Source organism: Pantherophis guttatus, chromosome 1 (assembly GCF_059756535.1).
Source record: "Pantherophis guttatus breed Tessera chromosome 1, ASM5975653v1, whole genome shotgun sequence".
Classification (NCBI taxonomy): Eukaryota; Metazoa; Chordata; class Lepidosauria; order Squamata; family Colubridae; genus Pantherophis; species Pantherophis guttatus.
The window spans coordinates 12,269,800-12,288,080 of NC_142063.1; the positions used below are offsets into that span (position 1 = coordinate 12,269,800).

Here is an 18,281-nt window from a genome sequence, read left to right on the forward strand (position 1 = left end):
GAGGGAGAGCAAAGAAAGGGAAGAGAAAGGAAGAGAGAAAGGAAGGGAAGAGGGAAAGGGAAGGGAAGGAGAGGGAAAGGGAAGAAAGGGAAAGGAAGAGGGAGAGCAAAGAAAGGAAAGAGAAAGGAAGAGAGAAAGGAAGGAAAGGGAAGAGGGAAAGAAAAGGAAGGGAAAGGGCAGGGGGAAAGGAAAGTAAGGAAAGGAAAGAGGAAAAGGGAAGAAAAGAGGGAAAGAAAAGGAAAGGAAGAGGGAGAGCAAAGAAAGGGAAGAGAGAAAGGAAGGAAAGGGAAGAGGGAAAGAAAAGGAAGGGAAGGGCAGGGGGAAAGGAAAGGAAGGAAAGGAAAGAGGAAAGGGAAGAAAAGAGGGAAAGGAAGGGAAAGGAAGAGAGAAAGGAAGGAAAGGGAAAGAAAAGGAAGGGAAAGGGCAGGGGGAAAGGAAAATAAGGAAAGGAAAGGAAAGAGGAAAAGGGAAGAAAAGAGGGAAAGGAAGGGAAAGGAAGAGGGAGAGCAAAGAAAGGGAAGAGAAAGGAAGAGAGAAAGGAAGGAAAGGGAAGAGGGAAAGAAAAGGAAGGGAAAGGGCAGGGGGAAAGGAAAGGAAGGAAAGGAAAGAGGAAAGGGAAGAAAAGAGGGAAAGGAAGGGAAAGGAAGAGAGAAAGGAAGGAAAGGGAAAGAAAAGGAAGGGAAAGGGCAGGGGGAAAGGAAAGTAAGGAAAGGAAAGGAAAGAGGAAAAGGGAAGAAAAGAGGGAAAGAAAAGGAAAGGAAGAGGGAGAGCAAAGAAAGGGAAGAGAGAAAGGAAGGAAAGGGAAAAGGGAAAGAAAAGGAAGGGAAGGGCAGGGGGAAAGGAAAGGAAGGAAAGGAAAGAGGAAAGGGAAGAAGAGAGGGAAGGGAAAAAGGAAAGGAAGGGAAGGGAACGAGACAAGGGAAGGGAGAAGGCAAAAGAAAGAAAGAGAGAAGGAAAGAAAGGAAGTTTGGAATTTTTGCCGTGCATAATGTCCAGGACCACCGTCCCAGAGAGGGGGTGGGGTGGGCAGGGGCTTGATTCGGCCCCCCTGCTCTCAAAGGGGGCCCATTGCTGACCTCCTTGCACACACTTACGGCTTGGCAGAAGACATGCTGGCTTGCATTCCTGCGGAAAGGCCGGAAGCTCTCAAATGCACGTGAGGATCATAAGCTACCTAGAAGGACAGAGGAACTTCGGTTAATACCAAGGAAGCCCCCACCCCCTCTTCCCTGCAAGGGGGCTTCTCCCCACAGACTCACCAAAGGGGAACGCCCGTAGCTGCCCGTCCCCACGACGGCGGCCCCGTTCAGCTGGGGGGAGACCAGGTGCAGCCCGGCGTAGGCTCCGGTGCCCACCATGTCGCCGTTGACTGAAACATGGGCAACGTTAAAAGCGGCTTGATAGGAGCTCTGGATGGTGAGCGGATTCCGAAGGCTCAAAGCTGAAACCGAAAGAGAAGATTCTCTCGTTCGTTTTCCCCAACTGCTTCAAATTATATCTTGTTTCTCAGTCTTAGCAACTGTATGGACTTCAAGTCCCAAGATTCCCTGGCCAGTCAGGGGAATTCTGGGAGTTGAAGTCCACAAATCTAGGCTGAGGAATTCTGGGAGTTGAAGTCCACAGATCTGGACTGAGGAATTCTGGGAGTCGACGTTCACAGATCTTGTCTGAGGAATTCTGGAAGTCGACGTTCACAGATCTGGGTTGAGGAATTCTGGGAGTTTAAATCCACAGATCTGGGCTAAGGAATTCTGAGAGCTTTAAGTCCACAGATCTTGTCTGAGGAATTCTGGGAGTTGAAGTCCACAGATCTTATCTGAGGAATTCTGGGAGCTGAAGTCCACAGATCTGGGTTGAGGAATTCTGGGAGTTTAAATCCACAGATCTTGTCTGAGGAATTCTGGGAGTTGAAGTCCACAGATCTTATCTGAGGAATTCTGGGAGTTGAAGTCCACAGATCTTGTCTGAGGAATTCTGGGAGTTGAAGTCCACAGATCTGGGTTGAGGAATTCTGGGAGTTTAAATCCACAGATCTTGTCTGAGGAATTCTGGGAGTTGAAGTCCACAGATCTTGTCTGAGGAATTCTGGGAGTTGAAGTCCACAGATCTGGGTTGAGGAATTCTGGGAGTTTAAATCCACAGATCTGGGCTAAGGAATTCTGGGAGTTGAAGTCCACAGATCTGGGTTGAGGAATTCTGGGAGTTTAAATCCACAGATCTTGTCTGAGGAATTCTGGGAGTTTAAATCCACAGATCTTGTCTGAGGAATTCTGGGAGTTGAAGTCCACAGATCTGGGTTGAAGAATTCTGGGAGCTTTAAGTCCACAGAACTTGTCTGAGGAATTCTGGGAGTTGAAGTCCACAGATCTTGTCTGAGGAATTCTGGGAGTTTAAATCCACAGATCTGGACTGAGGAATTCTGGGTATTGAAGTCCACACCTCTTGAAGTTGCTGAGGTTGAGAAATTCAGTCTTAAAAGCAGACCTGCATTTCAATTTAACTCCCCTTTCGCTCTCTCACTCTCACCCACACTCTCAGGCCCAACCTTAAAAAATAAATAAGCTGCGAGTTACCCACTCTAAGCCAATTAACATTCTGGCCAACCACTTTAGCCTGCTAGTAATTTTTATGAGCTTATTGACAGGGGTGCTTTAAAACTGTCCCTTTCATCGGTTTCTCATCTTCCTTCAGATAACCTTGGTCCTCCATTTTATTTTTATTTTTTTACTGCCTTCTTAACAGCCCTACAGTGGTGACTTCCTGCCACAAATGCTTTTCTCCACACACACAAAGCACCTTTGCAACCTCTTTGTTAATCCAATGGAAATTGCTTTAAGTTTCTAGTCCTTATGATGGATCCAGAAATTTTGTGAAACAGGAACCAAGAAAATTTCTCAATACTGGCTGTTTTTAAAACAATAGATTATTAAAAGGACAATAGATTTTTCTTCATCCATCTAATGCCCAGAAAAACCGAAGCCTTTAGTCCATATGGCAAAAAGAATCCAGAAATTTTATTAAATAATCTTTCATGGGTTGAGGAATTCTGGGAGTTTAAATCCACAGATCTGGGCTAAGGAATTCTGAGAGCTTTAAGTCCACAGATCTTGTCTGAGGAATTCTGGGAGTTGAAGTCCACAGATCTGGGTTGAGAAATTCTGCGAGTTTAAATCCACAGATCTGGGCTAAGGAATTCTGGGAGCTTTAAGTCCACAGATCTTATCTGAGGAATTCTGGGAGTTTAAGTCCTCAGATCTGGGCTGACGAATTCTGGGAGTTTAAATACACCCAGAATTCTACACCCAGGGGTAGTATGAAAATCTGCTCGCTCTATTACCAAGCAGGAGGCTGTGAGTTCGATCCTAGGTAGAGGCAGATATTTCTCTCTCTGGGCACCCTGAGAATATATCTGCTGAACAAAACTCTGCACTGGCGACAGGAAGGGCATCCGGCCATTAAAACACTCTGCTAGCTCCATTCAGTTGCTCAGGCTCCACCCCGCAAGGGATGGTGGGGTCGTTAAATGAAGATGATTACCGAGTGATTCCACCGACTGCTTTGTTACTCCTGGACGGAACTGGGAGAGGGTTCCAGAAGATCCAGGCATGGTTCCTTCGCCTTGGGAATTTGGGGTGTTGGACTTCAAACCGGGGGTGACTGCTTTCTCTACCTGCAAAATACTGCTTATTTATTTACACGAAAATAGAAAATAAAATAAAATGCTTATTTATTTCTATTTGACACCTCAGCTTTCCATGGGCAACACCGACCCTCAAAATCATTTGCATTTCTTCCTGTCTAAATGATTTTGACAAAATTTACCGCTTTTCTGCCTCATCAAACTAAATCAAATTTTTGTGTGGTCAACTTTGAATTTACTGGTCAGAAGCCGGCTGGGAAGGTCACAAACGGGGTGTCAGGTTTCGAGGTCGTCTCAAATAAATTGCATTTCAAACAAAGTCTTTGAAGAAAACTCCCATTTATTCAGCATGACATTCAAAGTCCGACTCATCGTAGCCAACACTGACTTCCAGACCCAAAACCCTCCCTTTCCGTTCCCCACTCCCCTGCACTCATTGGCCATCTTGCAAGTCACTCTACCCCTAATCTACTGCTCCAGCTCAAAGGAATTTCCCCCCTCCCATCCCATCTCCTAGGGGATATTATCTCCAGGGAAAAGAAGTAGGTGAAATGTCAAACGTCCCTTTTCAGATGTCTCTGCTTCTCCTTCTTATGTCAGCACTAGAGTAAATGCAGCTTGAAGTGCTGACACGGGGCTCCATCCCTGGAGGTTTTAAAGAAGAGACTGGACAGTCACTGGTCTGAAATGGTATAGGACAGTGATGGCTAACCTTTTTTGCTATCACGTGCTGGAAGCGTGGGGAAGTCACACGCGTGCATGTCCACACCCATAATTCAATGCCTCCCCGGTCCATGCGGGGGCGCACGACAACCCCCTCCCCCGCGCTCCCACTGCTTTTGGCACACAATGGCAAAAAGGTTACTGGTGGGCCCGGTAGGCCTGTTTTCCGCCCCCCCAGGCTCCAGAGGCTTTCTTGGAGCCTGGGGAGGGCGAAAACGACCTTCCCCACCCCACCAGAGGCCCTCCGGAGGCCGGAAACAGCCCATTTCCCAACTTCCGGTGGGCCCGGAAGGCCTAAAAATTAGCTGCCTGGCGCGCGCATGTGTGCTGGAGCTGAGCTAGGGCAACGCTCACATGCCCACAGATATGGCTCCGCATGCCACCTGTGGCACGCGTGCCATAGGTTCGCCATCACGGGTATAGGATCTCCTGCTCGAGCAGGGGGTTGGACTAGAAGACCTCCAAGGTCCCTTCCAGCTCTATCCTGATGGGTTGACTGATCACATGACTCTGGGTCACTGCAATTGTTTTAAATATGTGCAGGCTGCCCAGCGCCTGAATTTTGATCAAGAGACCGTGGGGATGCTGTAACGGTCGTAAGGGCAAGGACCAGACATAAGTCAATTTTTTAAATGCCATCGTGGCTTCGAATGATCATTAAAACAATGTTTGTAAGTTTAGGACCACCTATAACATGGGTGTCAAACACAAGGCCCACAAGCCGTATATCCAGCCTTAAATCTGGCCGTCCTGGAAATAGCATGGTGCCTCTGGCAGCCAAAACGGGGCATGGGGGTTGGGGGCCGCACATGGCCTCCCCACACCCCGTTTTCAGCCTGGACAGCCCCTTGCAGCATTCTGTTAGTTAGCTACCGGTTCGTTGAACCAGCAGTTTAAAAAGCTACCGGTTCAGGGTGAACTGGCAGTTAAAAAAAAGTATTTCCGACCATCAGCTGTGCCGTATGGTTTTATTGTGGGCCGTACACGGCCTGTGCAGCTAGTAGCTGATTCAGACAGCGAGGAGGCTGGTGTGGTGCTACGCCAGCAGCCTATCAGCTGGCACTTGAGTCGGACAATGAGGAGGCTGGAAAAGATGTGGTGCCAGAGGCGGGGATTCAGCCAGGGCCTTCAGAACCTCCAGAAGCTCCCTTAAGTGAAGAGGACGAAAAGGAGGAGCCTCTGCTCGATGCACGGGTGCACAGAGCTGCCAAAAGGCAGGAGTGGCTCCTCAGGAGGAGGTCTCCTCGAGAGTAAGGCTTGGGGGCTAATTGGCCACTCCCTTAGCCTATTTAAGGAGGAACTCCGACTGATGCAATTTGTAGGGAACAACTTCGTTCACATACCTTCGTGCCTTGTCTTGCTTATCTTATCAGCTTCCTGCAAATTGCTTCTGGGCATTCTGCCAACCATAGTAAGCTTTCAGTTATTATTCCTTGAATTCTTGGCGGCCGTTAATGCAGTTAATTAACAGCCGTTGTTGTAAAAGACTGGTTTATTCAGTAAACTAAGGTTTGAACCGACTTTGTGTGTGCTGCGTTCTTTGGGGTCCGTAGCTGGGGCAGAACAGGTTTAGCTTTGCTAGAAAGCAGGATTTCCTGCTTTCTAGCAAAGCTAAATCGCGTGCCACAGCTGATTTCCGCCCTCCTCGCTATTCTACTTACCTTCCCAAGCCTCCTTTTAGTGCGCACTGCACATGCAGTGTGCATTTGGTGTGCAGTGCACAGCAAACTGGTTCGGATTTCACCCTGGGTAGCCCGTGTTTTGGCTAGCAAAGTGCTGCAGGAGGCCGTCCCAAGCTGTCCCTGCCATTTTGGCCAGCGGGGTGCTGTAGGAGGCATCCGTCCCGTCTCCCCACCCCACCCCCCCACCCCCGGCCAGCCCGCGGAGAAGAACTACAATCCTGATCCGGCCCTCGAAGGAATCCAGTTTGACACCCCTGACCTAAAAGATAGTTGTCGCCATTCTGAGAACTCTGCAGACAATTGTGGTCACGCCGTATTGTTGAAACGTGAGCGTTGAGACGTCCTTGGTAAAATGCTCGGGGGAAAGGACCCGCTTAGAAAAACAGCCTGTTTTTCAGACTGTGACCTTGAACGCAGCTTGCGTTCAAAGAGGCCGGACGAAGCTTTTTATCCTTGCAATACAAATCCTCCATTTATCTGCAGAGAGATACCACATAGCGGAATCTGCCTCCGGACCACAGTTATCTCCTAGCGCCAGGAAAACAAAGCGCACTTCTACGAAAGGAAGCCATGCCCCCAAATCTGTTAGAAAGCGTTAAAATGACAAAAAAAAAAAACAAAGTAAAAAACCAGAAAAGGGAAGGAGAAAAAAAAAAAACCAACACCCCACCCTAAAGCAGGAGAGGAAGTTGATTTTCACCCGGGGAAAACTGGAAGTTTGCCAAGAATGTTAACACGCGTGCTGTAAAATCATTTTGATGGATTTCGCTTTGGGTGCCATACAGCTAGTCCTCGACTTACGACCACAGTTGAGCCCGGAATTTATGTTGCTGAGTGAGAAATTTGTTAAGTGAGTTTTGCCCCATTTTACGACCTTTCTTACCACATTCGTTAAGTGAATCCCTGCAGTTGTTAAGTGAATAACACGGTTGTTAAGGAAATCTGGCTTCCCCATTGACTTGGCTTGTCAGAAGGACGCAAAAGGAGATCACGTGACTCACTGCAACCGTCATAAATGTGAGTCAGTTGTCAAGCATCTGAATGTAAATCACGTGACCATGGGGATGCTACAACGGTCGTAAGTGTGAAAAACGGTCCTAAGTCACTATTTTCAATGCCGTTGTTAATTTTGGATGGTCACTAAACAAACAGTTGTAAATGGAGGACTACCTGTAGTGGCCCATAAACAAAAGCTGAACTACACCTGAATGCGGTAAAAAGGAAATTACAACAGCTGGTTGTAAGGCACGGTAAATAAAATCCAGGGGATGAAAGACACACAGGAAAATTTGAGCTGTTGCGAAAACGGGAACGGAAGGGAAGGACGAAGGGAAGGAAAGGAAGGGATGGGAAGGAAGAGGGAAGGAAGAAGGGAAGGGAACGAAGAAAGGTATGGGAAGGAAGAAGGGAAGGAAGAAGGGAAGGGAAGGGAAAGGAAGGAAGAAGGGAAGGGAAGGAAGAGGGGAGGAACAAGGGAAGGAAAGGAAGAAGGGAGGGGAAGGAAGGGAAGGAAGAAGGAAGGGTAGGAAGGGAAGGAGGAGAGATGGGAGAGACAGGAAAGGAGGAGAGATAGAAGAGGAAGGAAGGAAGGAGGGAGGAATAGGAGGGAGGAAGGAAGGAAGGAAGAAAAGAAACGAAGGAAAGAGAGAGGGAAGGAAGGAAGAAGCAAATGAGGAAGGGAAGGAAAGGGAAAGAAAGGAAAGGAAGGAAAGAAAAGGGAAGGAAGAAAGGAAGGAAAGGAGAGATAAGAGAGGAAGGAAGGAAGGAGGGAGGAATAGGAGGGAGGGAGGGAGGAAGAAGGAAGGAAGAAAAGAAACAAAGAAAAGAGGGAGGGAAGGAAGAAGCAAATGAGGAAGGAAAGGAAAGGAAAGGGGGAAGGGAAAGGAAAGAAATAGAGAAAGGAAAGGAAAAGGAAAAGGAAAAGGAAAAGGAAAAGGAAAAGGAAAAGGAAAAGAGGGATCTTCATAAAAGGCTGTCCAGAATTTGGCATTCTCGCCACGGCAGAAGCTTCAGTTTTGGAAGGAGAGGCCTTTGGGGGCATCTTGCCAGAGAGGAGGAGGGGGATGGCCAGGAGGCTTGCAAGGGAGGTGTGTGTGTGTGTGTGTGTGTGTGTGTGTGTCGAGAAGTCCGATATGTCTTCAAATGTGGAAAATCCAGCAGCCGGCTTCCCCAAACTTTCCTGCAGCTGTCGGCGCTGCCGTTGCCAAGCTCAGGGTCTGGAAAGCCTCCAGGGTCCCAAGAGAGTCATTGGAGAGATGCCTCCATCCAGCCCTGATGTTCGGGGAGGGATTTTGACAAACCCACATCCTTTCTCTCTTTGCAAGCTATGGAAGGGCGATGGAGCAGAAAACAGCTGTTGCCTCAAGTCCCTTCTACCGCACTATGAAATTGGACTCTGCCGTGCAGGCAGTCCTCGACTTACGACGATGCGTCGAGTGACCGTTCCAAGTTACAACGGCACTGACAAAAGGCCATTTTTAGGACCCTTTTTTCAGAGTTATGACCTTTGCCGCATCCCCGTGATCAAAACTCAGACGCTTGGCGATTGGTTCCCGTTTATGACCGTTGATGTGATCCCCTTTTGCAACCTTCGGACAAGCAAAGTCAAGGAGGAAGCCAGATTCATTTCACAGCCAGGTTACTAACTGATCAACCGCGGTGATTCGCTTAACAACGGAGGCAAGAAAGCTCGTAAAACGGAGCAAAACGTCACCAATGTCTCACTTAAGAACAGATGTTTTGGGCTCAAGTATGGTCATAAGTCAAGGATTACGTGTAGCTGGTGAACACTCTGTGGGCGACCCGCCCTCCAGGTCTTAAGAGAATCTTCGGCCTGGCCAATGGGAACTATCCAGGCTGCTTGGCCACACCCACTGCCCAAGGCTACAGGATACCTTAGTCCTCAACTTATGACCATCATTGGGATCAGAATTTCCATCGGTGCGTAAAGCGAGCTATCAATTCTGGGAGTTGAGATCTACCCATTTGAAAACTGCTAAATTTGAAAAACACTGATCTAATGGAAGATAGTCAAGGCGATGGTTTTCCCAGTTGCAATGGATGGCTGTGAAAGTTGGACCATAAGGAAGGCCGAGCGCCAAAGAATTGAGCCCTTGAACTCTGGTGCTGGAGAAGACTCCTGCGAGATCCCTTGGACTGCAAGGCGATCCAACCGGTCAGTCCTAGAGGAGATCAACCCTGACTGCTCTTTAGAATCCTGAAGAGGAAACTCAAATACTTTGGCCACCTAATGAGAAGGAAGGACTCACTGGGAGAAGAGCCTCATGCTGGGAATGATGGAGGGCAAAAGAAGAAGGGGACGGCAGAGAACGAGGTGGCTGGATGGAGTCACTGAAGCAGTCAGAGTGACCTTAAATGGACTGCAGAGGATGGCGGAGTATGGGAAGGCCTGGAGGAACGTTGTCCATGGGGTCGCGATGGGTCGGACACGACTTCGCAACTAACAACACAACAACAACAAAGACGTGAAAAGCTACCTTCTCCAACTGGGAAACCGTGACCATGATAGCCGAAAGTCCAAAAATGCTAGAGAATTCCTGTAAGCTTGGCAGTCAGACAAATGGGTCATCAACAGGTACATAGAGATGAACAACATCTACACACCATTCAAAAGAGACAATCAAAAAACCAAAGAGGAAACGAAAAGACCACCAGCAATCAACCACCAGATAAGCACAGATTAACATCAGACCAACAATCAAGAAGTGAACAATACCCAGATCAAACAACTGCCAAACAAAGCCAGCAATAAACAACAGCCTAATCAAGGAATCCCACCAACATTGACAGGGCAAGCCGCTAGACTAGAATATAAAATGAGAATAAACCACCCCCCACTTCTAGCACTGATGATGTTACCTAGTTGGTTGATGAAACGTCTAAACAATCAAGCTTGGAGAGCACTAAGGACCTCACAATCTTTCTCTCTTCCTTCCTCCTCCTCCTCCTCCTCCTCTTCTTCTTCCTCCTCCCTAGAAACTCCACTCCCTTCTAGCACTGATGACGTTACCTAGTTGGGAAATGAAACGTCTGAAAGCTCAGGGAGCACGAAAGATCCCACAATCCTCCTCTTTTCCTTCCTTCCTTCCCTTCTCCATGACTTTACAAACCCCACTCCCTTCTAACACTGATGGTGTTACCTAGTTGGGTAATGAAACGTCTGTAAGAAAAACAACCAAGCTCAGGGAGCACCAAAGGTCCCACAATCCTCCTCTTTTCCTTCCTTCCTTCCTTCCTTCCTTCCTTCCTTCCTTCCTTCCTTCCTTCCTTCCCCACTCTACAAACTCCACTCCCTTCTAACATTGATGGAGTTACCTAGTTTGGTAATGAAACGTCTTCAAGAATAATAACCAGAGAGAACCAAGGACCCCGCCCCTGCTCCAAGCTGATGCCCCCCGCCCCCCCATATGTGAATCCTGCCCTTCCAACCTTCCCAGGCAGCAAGGACTTCTGGGAATTGTAGTTCCCACAACATCTGGGAAGCACCGGGCATTAAATGAAAATTAACATCAAAGAGGGATGCTATTGCACGATGCGGAAGGACAGCCCCTACTGTCGGCGTATCTGCCTGGGGATGATGGAAGTTGTAGTCTACTCCCACACCTGCACACCCCAGGAACCCATCCCTCTTCATGACGTACTGTGGCCAGGTCCTTGGTGGGACGAGTTGGGGAGGCACTGCTGGAAGACGCCATGGATGTGGGGCTGTGGTGGCTCAGCTCTTTCCGATGGAGAGTGGCTTTATCGACCCCATTTTCTCGGGAGGAGAAGGACTGGACGCTGTGAGGCGAAGAAGGATCCTGTGGTAGAGAGAACCGAGGTTAGGCCTTAATCTTCCTCACCTCCCTGTTTTCTGCCCCCGTCCCCTCATATTTTCATCATTTTCCCCCCAGTGTTTTTTTTTTTCAACCTTGGCCACTGTAGACTTCAACTCCCAGAACACCACAGACCCAACAAGGGAATTCTGGGAGTTGAAGTCCTCAAGTGTTCAAGCGGCCTAGTTTGATTTCTCCCGATTCATTGCACTGCATTCGAATTCTTCCTCTTCTCTGAAAGCTGCAGGCAGCAGACAGAGCTCTCTCTCTCTCTCGCCTGGTGCCTGCAACAACAACCCTGTGAGGTAGGTTAAGCTGAGATTGAGTAGAGCGCCCCACTGTCACCCACTGAGCTCCCAGGTTTGTTGATCTCTTTCAACCTAACTCACCCAACAGGGTCGCTGCTATGGGGCGCCAAGGGGAAGAAGGTAAGCTATTACAGGTAGTTCTCGACTTGCGACCACAATTGAGTCCAAAATGTCTGTTGTTAAGTGAGACGTTTGTTAAGTGAGTTTTGCCCCATTGCGACCGTCATAAATATGAGTCATAAATATGAGCGGGGATGCCATAACCGTGAAAAAAGCTCAGGAGTCACTTTTTCCAGAGCCGTTGTAACTTTGCACGGTCACTAAATGACTGCTGTAAGTCAAGGACTGCCGATATGTCCAACAGAATATAAGAAAGTATATAAATCCAATAAATGCACAATAAATGTATTGTGAGCCGCCCTGAGTCTCCGGAGAGAGGCGGCATATAAATTTAATAAATAAATAAATAAATAAATAAATAAATAAATAAATAAATAAATAAATAAATAAATAAATTTCAGGTGGCAATAGATCAGTGTTTCTCGACCTTGGAAGCTTGAAGATGGGTGGACTTCAACTCCCAGAATCCCCCAGCCAGCAGCGGGGGATTCTGGGAGTTGAAGTCCACCCATCTTCAAGCTTCCAAGGTCGAGAAACACTGCAATAGATCCTTTAAGCTAATATTTTTTCAAACTTGGCTACCTTAAGATCTTTGGACTTCAACTCCCAGAATTCCCCAGCCACCACTGCTAGTCATTTTTTCAAGACACTTGCGACCTCCCTTTCTCGGAATTGTAAAACTGAAGGGAACAATAAAGATCATCAAGTCCACTGCGCTTCTGCCTGAAGGGCAGGAGTCTCCAACCACGGTGACTTTAAGACCTGTGGACTTCAACTCCCAGAATTCCTCAGCCAGCTGTTCTTCCCGGGAATTCTGGGAGTTGAAGTCCACAAGTCTAAAAGTCGCATTGGTCGGAGACCCCTGTTGGAAGACAGTAAAGATCATTAAGTACTCTTGCCATGCTGGCTGGGGAATTCTGGGAGTTGAAGTCTACAATATCTTAAAGTAGCCAACTTTTGAGAAAAGCTGCTTTAACCCGTTCAATGTTGCTTCAATATATGCCCCACCCTTCCAGCTCCCCCTAAATTCACTGGTCTATTCCCCCTACATTTGCTAAAAGATTCCCCCCACCAGCTTTATTGCTCTTCAAAGCATTTTTAAAACTCCCCCCCCCATATAGATAGATAGATAGATAGACGGACAGAGATAGATAGATAGATAGATAGACAGATAGATAGATAGACAGATAGACGGACATAGATAGATAGATAGATAGATAGATAGATAGATAGATAGATAGATAGATAGACGGACAAGATAGATAGATAGATAGATAGATAGATAGATAGATAGATAGATAGACAGACAGACAGATAGATAGACAGATAGACGGACAGAGATAGATAGATAGATAGACAGATAGACAGACAGATAGACGGACAAAGATAGATAGATAGATAGATAGATAGATAGATAGATAGATGGATGGAGATAGATAGATAGATAGATAGATAGATAGATAGATAGATAGATAGATAGCGATAGATAGATAGATAGATAGATGGATGGAGATAGATAGTTAGATAGATGGATGGAGATAGATAGATAGACAGATAGATAGGATAGATAGATAGACGGACAGAGATAGATAGATAGATAGATAGATAGATAGATAGATAGATAGACGGACAGATATAGATAGAGAGATAGAGATACAGTTATAGTTATATAGATATAGATATATAAAAGGTAGAGGTAAAGGTTTCCCTCGCACATACATGCTAGTCGTTCCTGACTCTAGGGGGCAGTGCTCATTTCTGTTTCAAAGCCGAAGAGCCAGTGCTGTCCAAAGACGTGGTCATGTGGCCGGCATGACTCAACGCCAAAGGCGCACGGAACGCTGTTACCTTCCCACCAAAGGTGGTCCCTATTTTTCTACTTGCATTTTTTACCTGCTTTCGAACTGCTAGGTTGGCAGAAGATGGGACAAGGCGGTGCTAGAGATTCGAACCACCAAATTGCCAACCTTTCTGATCGACAAGCTCAGTGTTTTAGCCACTGAGCCACCGTGTCCCCTTTTATACACACACACACACATATATAAAAGTAACACAAACCTCATCCACCACCAAGTTGTCTTCACTTTTCTCCCCATCGCTGCCCTGAAAGAAATGAAAAGGGAGGGCAGAAAAACAGAAAAAGAGATTTATTTCAGGGGGGAGGAGGGGAAAGCCGGGGGGGCATGCTAAGAGGAGGGCAATGAAAACTGATGAGTGGACATGTTGCTCAGGAGCTCCAGTTTAAAGGAGCAACCCGCAGAAGAACAGTGAAGTTTTTGTCCTTGACTTTATAAGCACAATTGAGACCGGAACTTCCTTGCCAGGCAATGTGGCTGTTAAGTGAGTCACGCATGATCTTATGACCTTTTTTTGCCAGGGTTGTTCCTTGAAACACATCAGTTCTGAAGTGAATCACACGGTCGTTGAGCAAATCCCTGCAGTTAAGGGAATCACGTGGTCGTTGAGAGAATCACCACAGTTGTTAAATGAATCATATGGTCGTTAAGCGAATCCGGTCCCCCTACACTGTCTCTGCTGGTTGGAAGATGTCTGGGAAGGTTGAAAATGGCGATCGTATGAACTGCAACCATATCAAATGCATTTTGTAAATATATATAATATATGCTAGTGGCTGGCTGCCAAAATTTTGAACCGTGTAACCATGGGCATCCTGCAACAGTCATAAGTATGAGAACTGGTCGTAAGTCACTTTTTATCTAGTGCCATTGTAACTTCGGTCATTAAACGAGTGGTTTTAAGGCAAGAACTACCTGTCCAATATGCTACAGGTTGCCCTTGACTTACAACAGCTCATTTAGTGACCGTCTGAAAAAGTCACTGAAAAAAGTGACTTACGACCAGTTTTCACACTTATGACCACTGCAGCATCTCCGTGGTCATGTGATCAAAATTGAGACGCTTAGCAACTGACTCATACTTAAGACGGTTGCAGTGTCTCCTTTTGTAACCTTCTGACAAGCCAACTCAATGAGGAAGCAAGATTCACTTAACAACCGTGTTCCTAACAACAACCGCGGTGATTCACTTAGCAACTGTGGCAGGAAAGGTTGTAAGATGGGGCAAAACCCATTTAACAACTGTCTCGCTTAGCAGCAGAAATCTTGGTCTCAGTTGCGGTCGTAAATCGAGGTCTACCTGTATCTTCATCTGGGCTGCAAGTTTTAGAAGGGAGGAAAAATAATTCAGGTTTTCGCAGCAACATTAGGCAACTGAGGACACAATCTGACTCCGTCACCCACTTGCAAAATATCTGGATGGCAGAGAAGAAGCTCAGCTCCACCCAACCCTCCTTTCCAAAGCCGGCTTGCTGCAAAAAAAAGGGCAGCCACTCACGTAATCCGTGCCGTATTCTTTTTCCGTCTTCCTTTTTTTGCTGCTGTTCAAGTAATCCGAAATGGCTCGCATCCTTTCTCCGTTCGACAGCATTAAAGAGCTCTGCAGAAGAGAAAGACGAAGGGACATAAACTCGAAAACTGTCTAGGGAGATTCTCAGCCATCCAGGTCATCGTCGTCCCAAAAAAGGTGCTTTTTTTCCCAAGAGGCAACTGGACTTTCTTCTTTTTTTCCCTTGAAGACGTTTCTCTTCTCATCCAAGAAGCTTCTTTGGCTCTGACTGGATGGCGGGGGAATGGAAGGATTTTATATTCCTTGCAGACAGCTGGTCATTTGCATCCTTTTAGAGTGTCGTTGAGGCCACTTGGAGGTTGGTTTGAAAGAGGGGGTCAAAGAGGCCACCTATGTCAAAATTGAACAGTCCTCCCTCAACAGAGGGGGAGGGATACGACATCATCTACCGTATTTTTCGGACTATAAGACGCACCTACATTTACAGGAGGAAAACAAGAAAAAAAGTTTTCGGTCTCCGTGCGTCGGATTTTCGCCGTCCCAGACCCCCAAAATCACTCTGTAGTGCCCTACACGTCCCGTTTTCGCCCAAAACACACCTGTTTTCACTAAAAATGTACCCATTTTTGGCCTGCAGAATGCTTCTGGGGGCCGGGAAGAGAGAAAATGCGATGCGCGGAGGCTTCGGGAGGCCAAAAACACCCGTATTCAGTCTATAAGTTGCACCTAAATTTTCACCCACTTTTAGGGCGGGGGAAAAGGTGCGTCTTATACTCCAAAAAATACGGTATCTCCAGTCTACAACACAGTCCTTTCAGCAGTTCCAAGGAGGCTCCACACCCATTTGCACCACTCAGGTGACTCTGAGGACACAAACGCCTCAATGCCTCTCTAAAAGGATGCAAATGACCAGCCGTCTGCAAGGAGTATAAATCCTTCCGTTCTCCGCCATCCAGTCAGAGCTGAAGAAGCTTCTAGGATGAGAAGTGAAATGACTTCAAAGAAAAGCCAAAAAGTCCAGTTGCCTCTTGAAAAAAGCACCTTTGTTGTGACCCGTAGATGGCCTGTGAAAAATTGTAGCTGATTCCGACAGCGAGGAGGCTGGTGTGGTGCTGCTTCAGCAGCCTGTGCAGCTGGCGCTCGAGTCGGACACTGAGGAGGCTGGAGAAGATGTGGTACCAGAGGCAGGGATTCAGCCAGGGCCTTCAGAACCTCCAGAAGCTCCTTTAAGTGAAGAGGACGAAGAGGAGGAGCCTCTTCCTGATGCATGGGCACGCAGAACTGCCAAAAGGCAGGAGTAAGGCTTGGGGCTAATTGGCCACTCACTTAGCCTATTTAAGGAGGAACGCCGACTGAAGCAATTTGTAGGGAACAACTTTAGTTCACTCTCCTTCGTGTCTGCAAAACTGCTTCTGGGCTTTCTGCCAACTCTAGCAAGACTGTGATTACCTTATCTTAGAATTCTGGTAGGCTGTTAAGACAGTTCATTAACAGCCTTTGAATGATAAAGACTAAGTTATTTTGAGTAAAATAAGCTTTGTATAGAGTTTGTGTGTGCTGCGTTTCTTTGGGGTCCGTAGCTGGGGCAGAACAGCCTTTGGGGACTGCTTCACAGTGCGACAGAAGGAGAAAGGAATTTATTAAGTCCCTAAAACAAAGCAAAGCGAGGCTGGTGGAGACAAGATCTGAGAAAGAATCTGAGAACTTTGCAAATAAGTTCAGTACAGGTAGTCCTCGGCTTACAACAGTTGCCTTAATGATCTTCCGAAGTTACAACGGCACTGAAAAAAGTGACTGATGTTTTTCACACTTAAGACCGCTGCAGCATCCCCATGGTCACATGATTTGCATTTGGATGCTTGACAACTGACTCACATTTACGACGGTTGCAGTGTCCCGGGGTCATGTGATCCCCTTTTGGGACCTTCCGACAAGCAAAGTCAATGGGGAAACCAGATTCACTGTTACTAATTTAACAACTGCAGTGATTCACTTAACGACTGTGGCAAGAAAAGTCGTAAAATGGGGCAAAACTCACTTCACAAATGTCTCACTTAGCCACATAAATTTTGGGCTCAATTGTGGTCGTTAAGTTGAGGACTACCTGTACTAAGCTAGCAGTGTTTCTCAACCTTGGCAACTTTTAAGATGTGTGGACTTCAACTCCCAGAATTCCCCAGCCAGCATGGCGGAGTACTCAATGATCTTTACTGTCTCCTTCAACAGGGGTATCCAACCTTGGTGACTTTTAGACTGGTGGACTTCAACTCCCAGAATTCCTGGGAAGAACAGCTGGCTGAGGAATTCTGGGAGTTGAAGTCCACATGTCTTAAAAGTCGCCAAGGTTGGAGACCCCTGCCCTTCAGGCGGAAGCGGGATGGACTTGATGATCTTTACTGTTCCCTTCAGTTTTACAATTCTGAGACAGGGAAGTAGGAGGTGTCTCAATATAATGACTAGCAATGCTGGCTGGGGAATTCTGAGAGTTGGAAGTCTTAAAAGTTGCTGAGGTTGAGGAACGCCGTACCAGAAGAATGATTTCATTATGGGTGAGTTCCCAGGACAGAATGATTTCATTATGGGTGAGTTCCCAGGACAGAATGATTTCATTATGGGTGAGTTCCCAGGACATACATACATGTATTAAGCTAATTAATACATGTATGTATTAATTACATACATGTATTAATTAGCCCCCCCTGTTTTAAAATTCTTTTAAATCGAAATTTTAATCTGTTTTAAATTATTGGGATTTTTAATTGTCTCGGGCTAAATTATTTAATTTGGTTTTAATTATGTTTTTTAACTTTTGTATTTATGTATCTTATTTAGTGCCTGTTCACCGCCCTGAGTCCTTTGGGAGTAGGGCGGTATATAAATCTAATAAAACAAAAACAAACAAACATAATTGTGGATCAACAAGCTCGTCCCTTATTTTTCCAATCTACACTTGAACCGTGCGGAGTGAATTGCTCTACTGAGCAACCGGGGTAAAAGTACAATTCTAGATTTATATGCTTGGGAACACTTGGTCTTAGGAGTGCAAAGGGCTGGAGTGTGGATCAGATTGTGCATTTTTTAAAAACAGAATCTGTAAACCTTTGAAAGGTCTGTTTAAAGTTTAAAGTGTCTCCCACGCAAGTCACTTTTGACTTAAGAATAGCCTCTGGGAGACCCAGAAGATGACTAGCACGAATTGCACATGCCTAGCCTAGCACATCTCTGCACAACTTGGGGTGCTGAAGCTGTAACAAAGCAGAGAAAGCAAAAGAATGTGAAGGAAAGGAGAAAGAAGAGGAAAATGGAGAGGAAGGGAGGATGGGAAGGGGAGGGAGGGAGGAAGAATCAAAAGCAAACTTAAAAGAGTCAAAGAAAGTGGAGGAGAATGGAAAGGAATTGATGAAGAAAGGAAGGGAGAAGGGGAAGGAATAGGGAAGGGGAGGGGGGGAGGAGGAGGCGAATGGATGGGCAGGGAAGAAGAAGGGAAGAGGAAGGGAAAGGAAAGAAAGGAAGAGAGGGAAGGAAAGAGGGAAAGGAAGAAAAGGGAAGTAAATGGAGAGGGATGGGAAGGAAAGGGAAGGAAAGGAAGGAAAGGAAAGGGAAAGGA

General features: G+C 46.6%; 1 protein-coding gene across 1 annotated transcript in view; it reads right to left on the reverse strand.

Annotated features, from left to right (window-relative positions):
- The window catches only part of LOC117668572 (transducin-like enhancer protein 1), a 79,615-nt gene that overhangs the window by 11,868 nt on the left and 49,466 nt on the right, over positions 1-18,281 (reverse strand). The window contains exons 10-15 of the mRNA XM_087873176.1: positions 14,663-14,764; positions 13,367-13,411; positions 10,707-10,865; positions 3,538-3,670; positions 1,260-1,441; positions 1,095-1,174 (exon numbers count right to left, since the gene is read on the reverse strand). Coding sequence (XP_087729302.1) covers positions 1,095-1,174; positions 1,260-1,441; positions 3,538-3,670; positions 10,707-10,865; positions 13,367-13,411; positions 14,663-14,764 — 701 coding nt within the window. The remainder of the gene's footprint in view (positions 1-1,094; positions 1,175-1,259; positions 1,442-3,537; positions 3,671-10,706; positions 10,866-13,366; positions 13,412-14,662; positions 14,765-18,281) is intronic.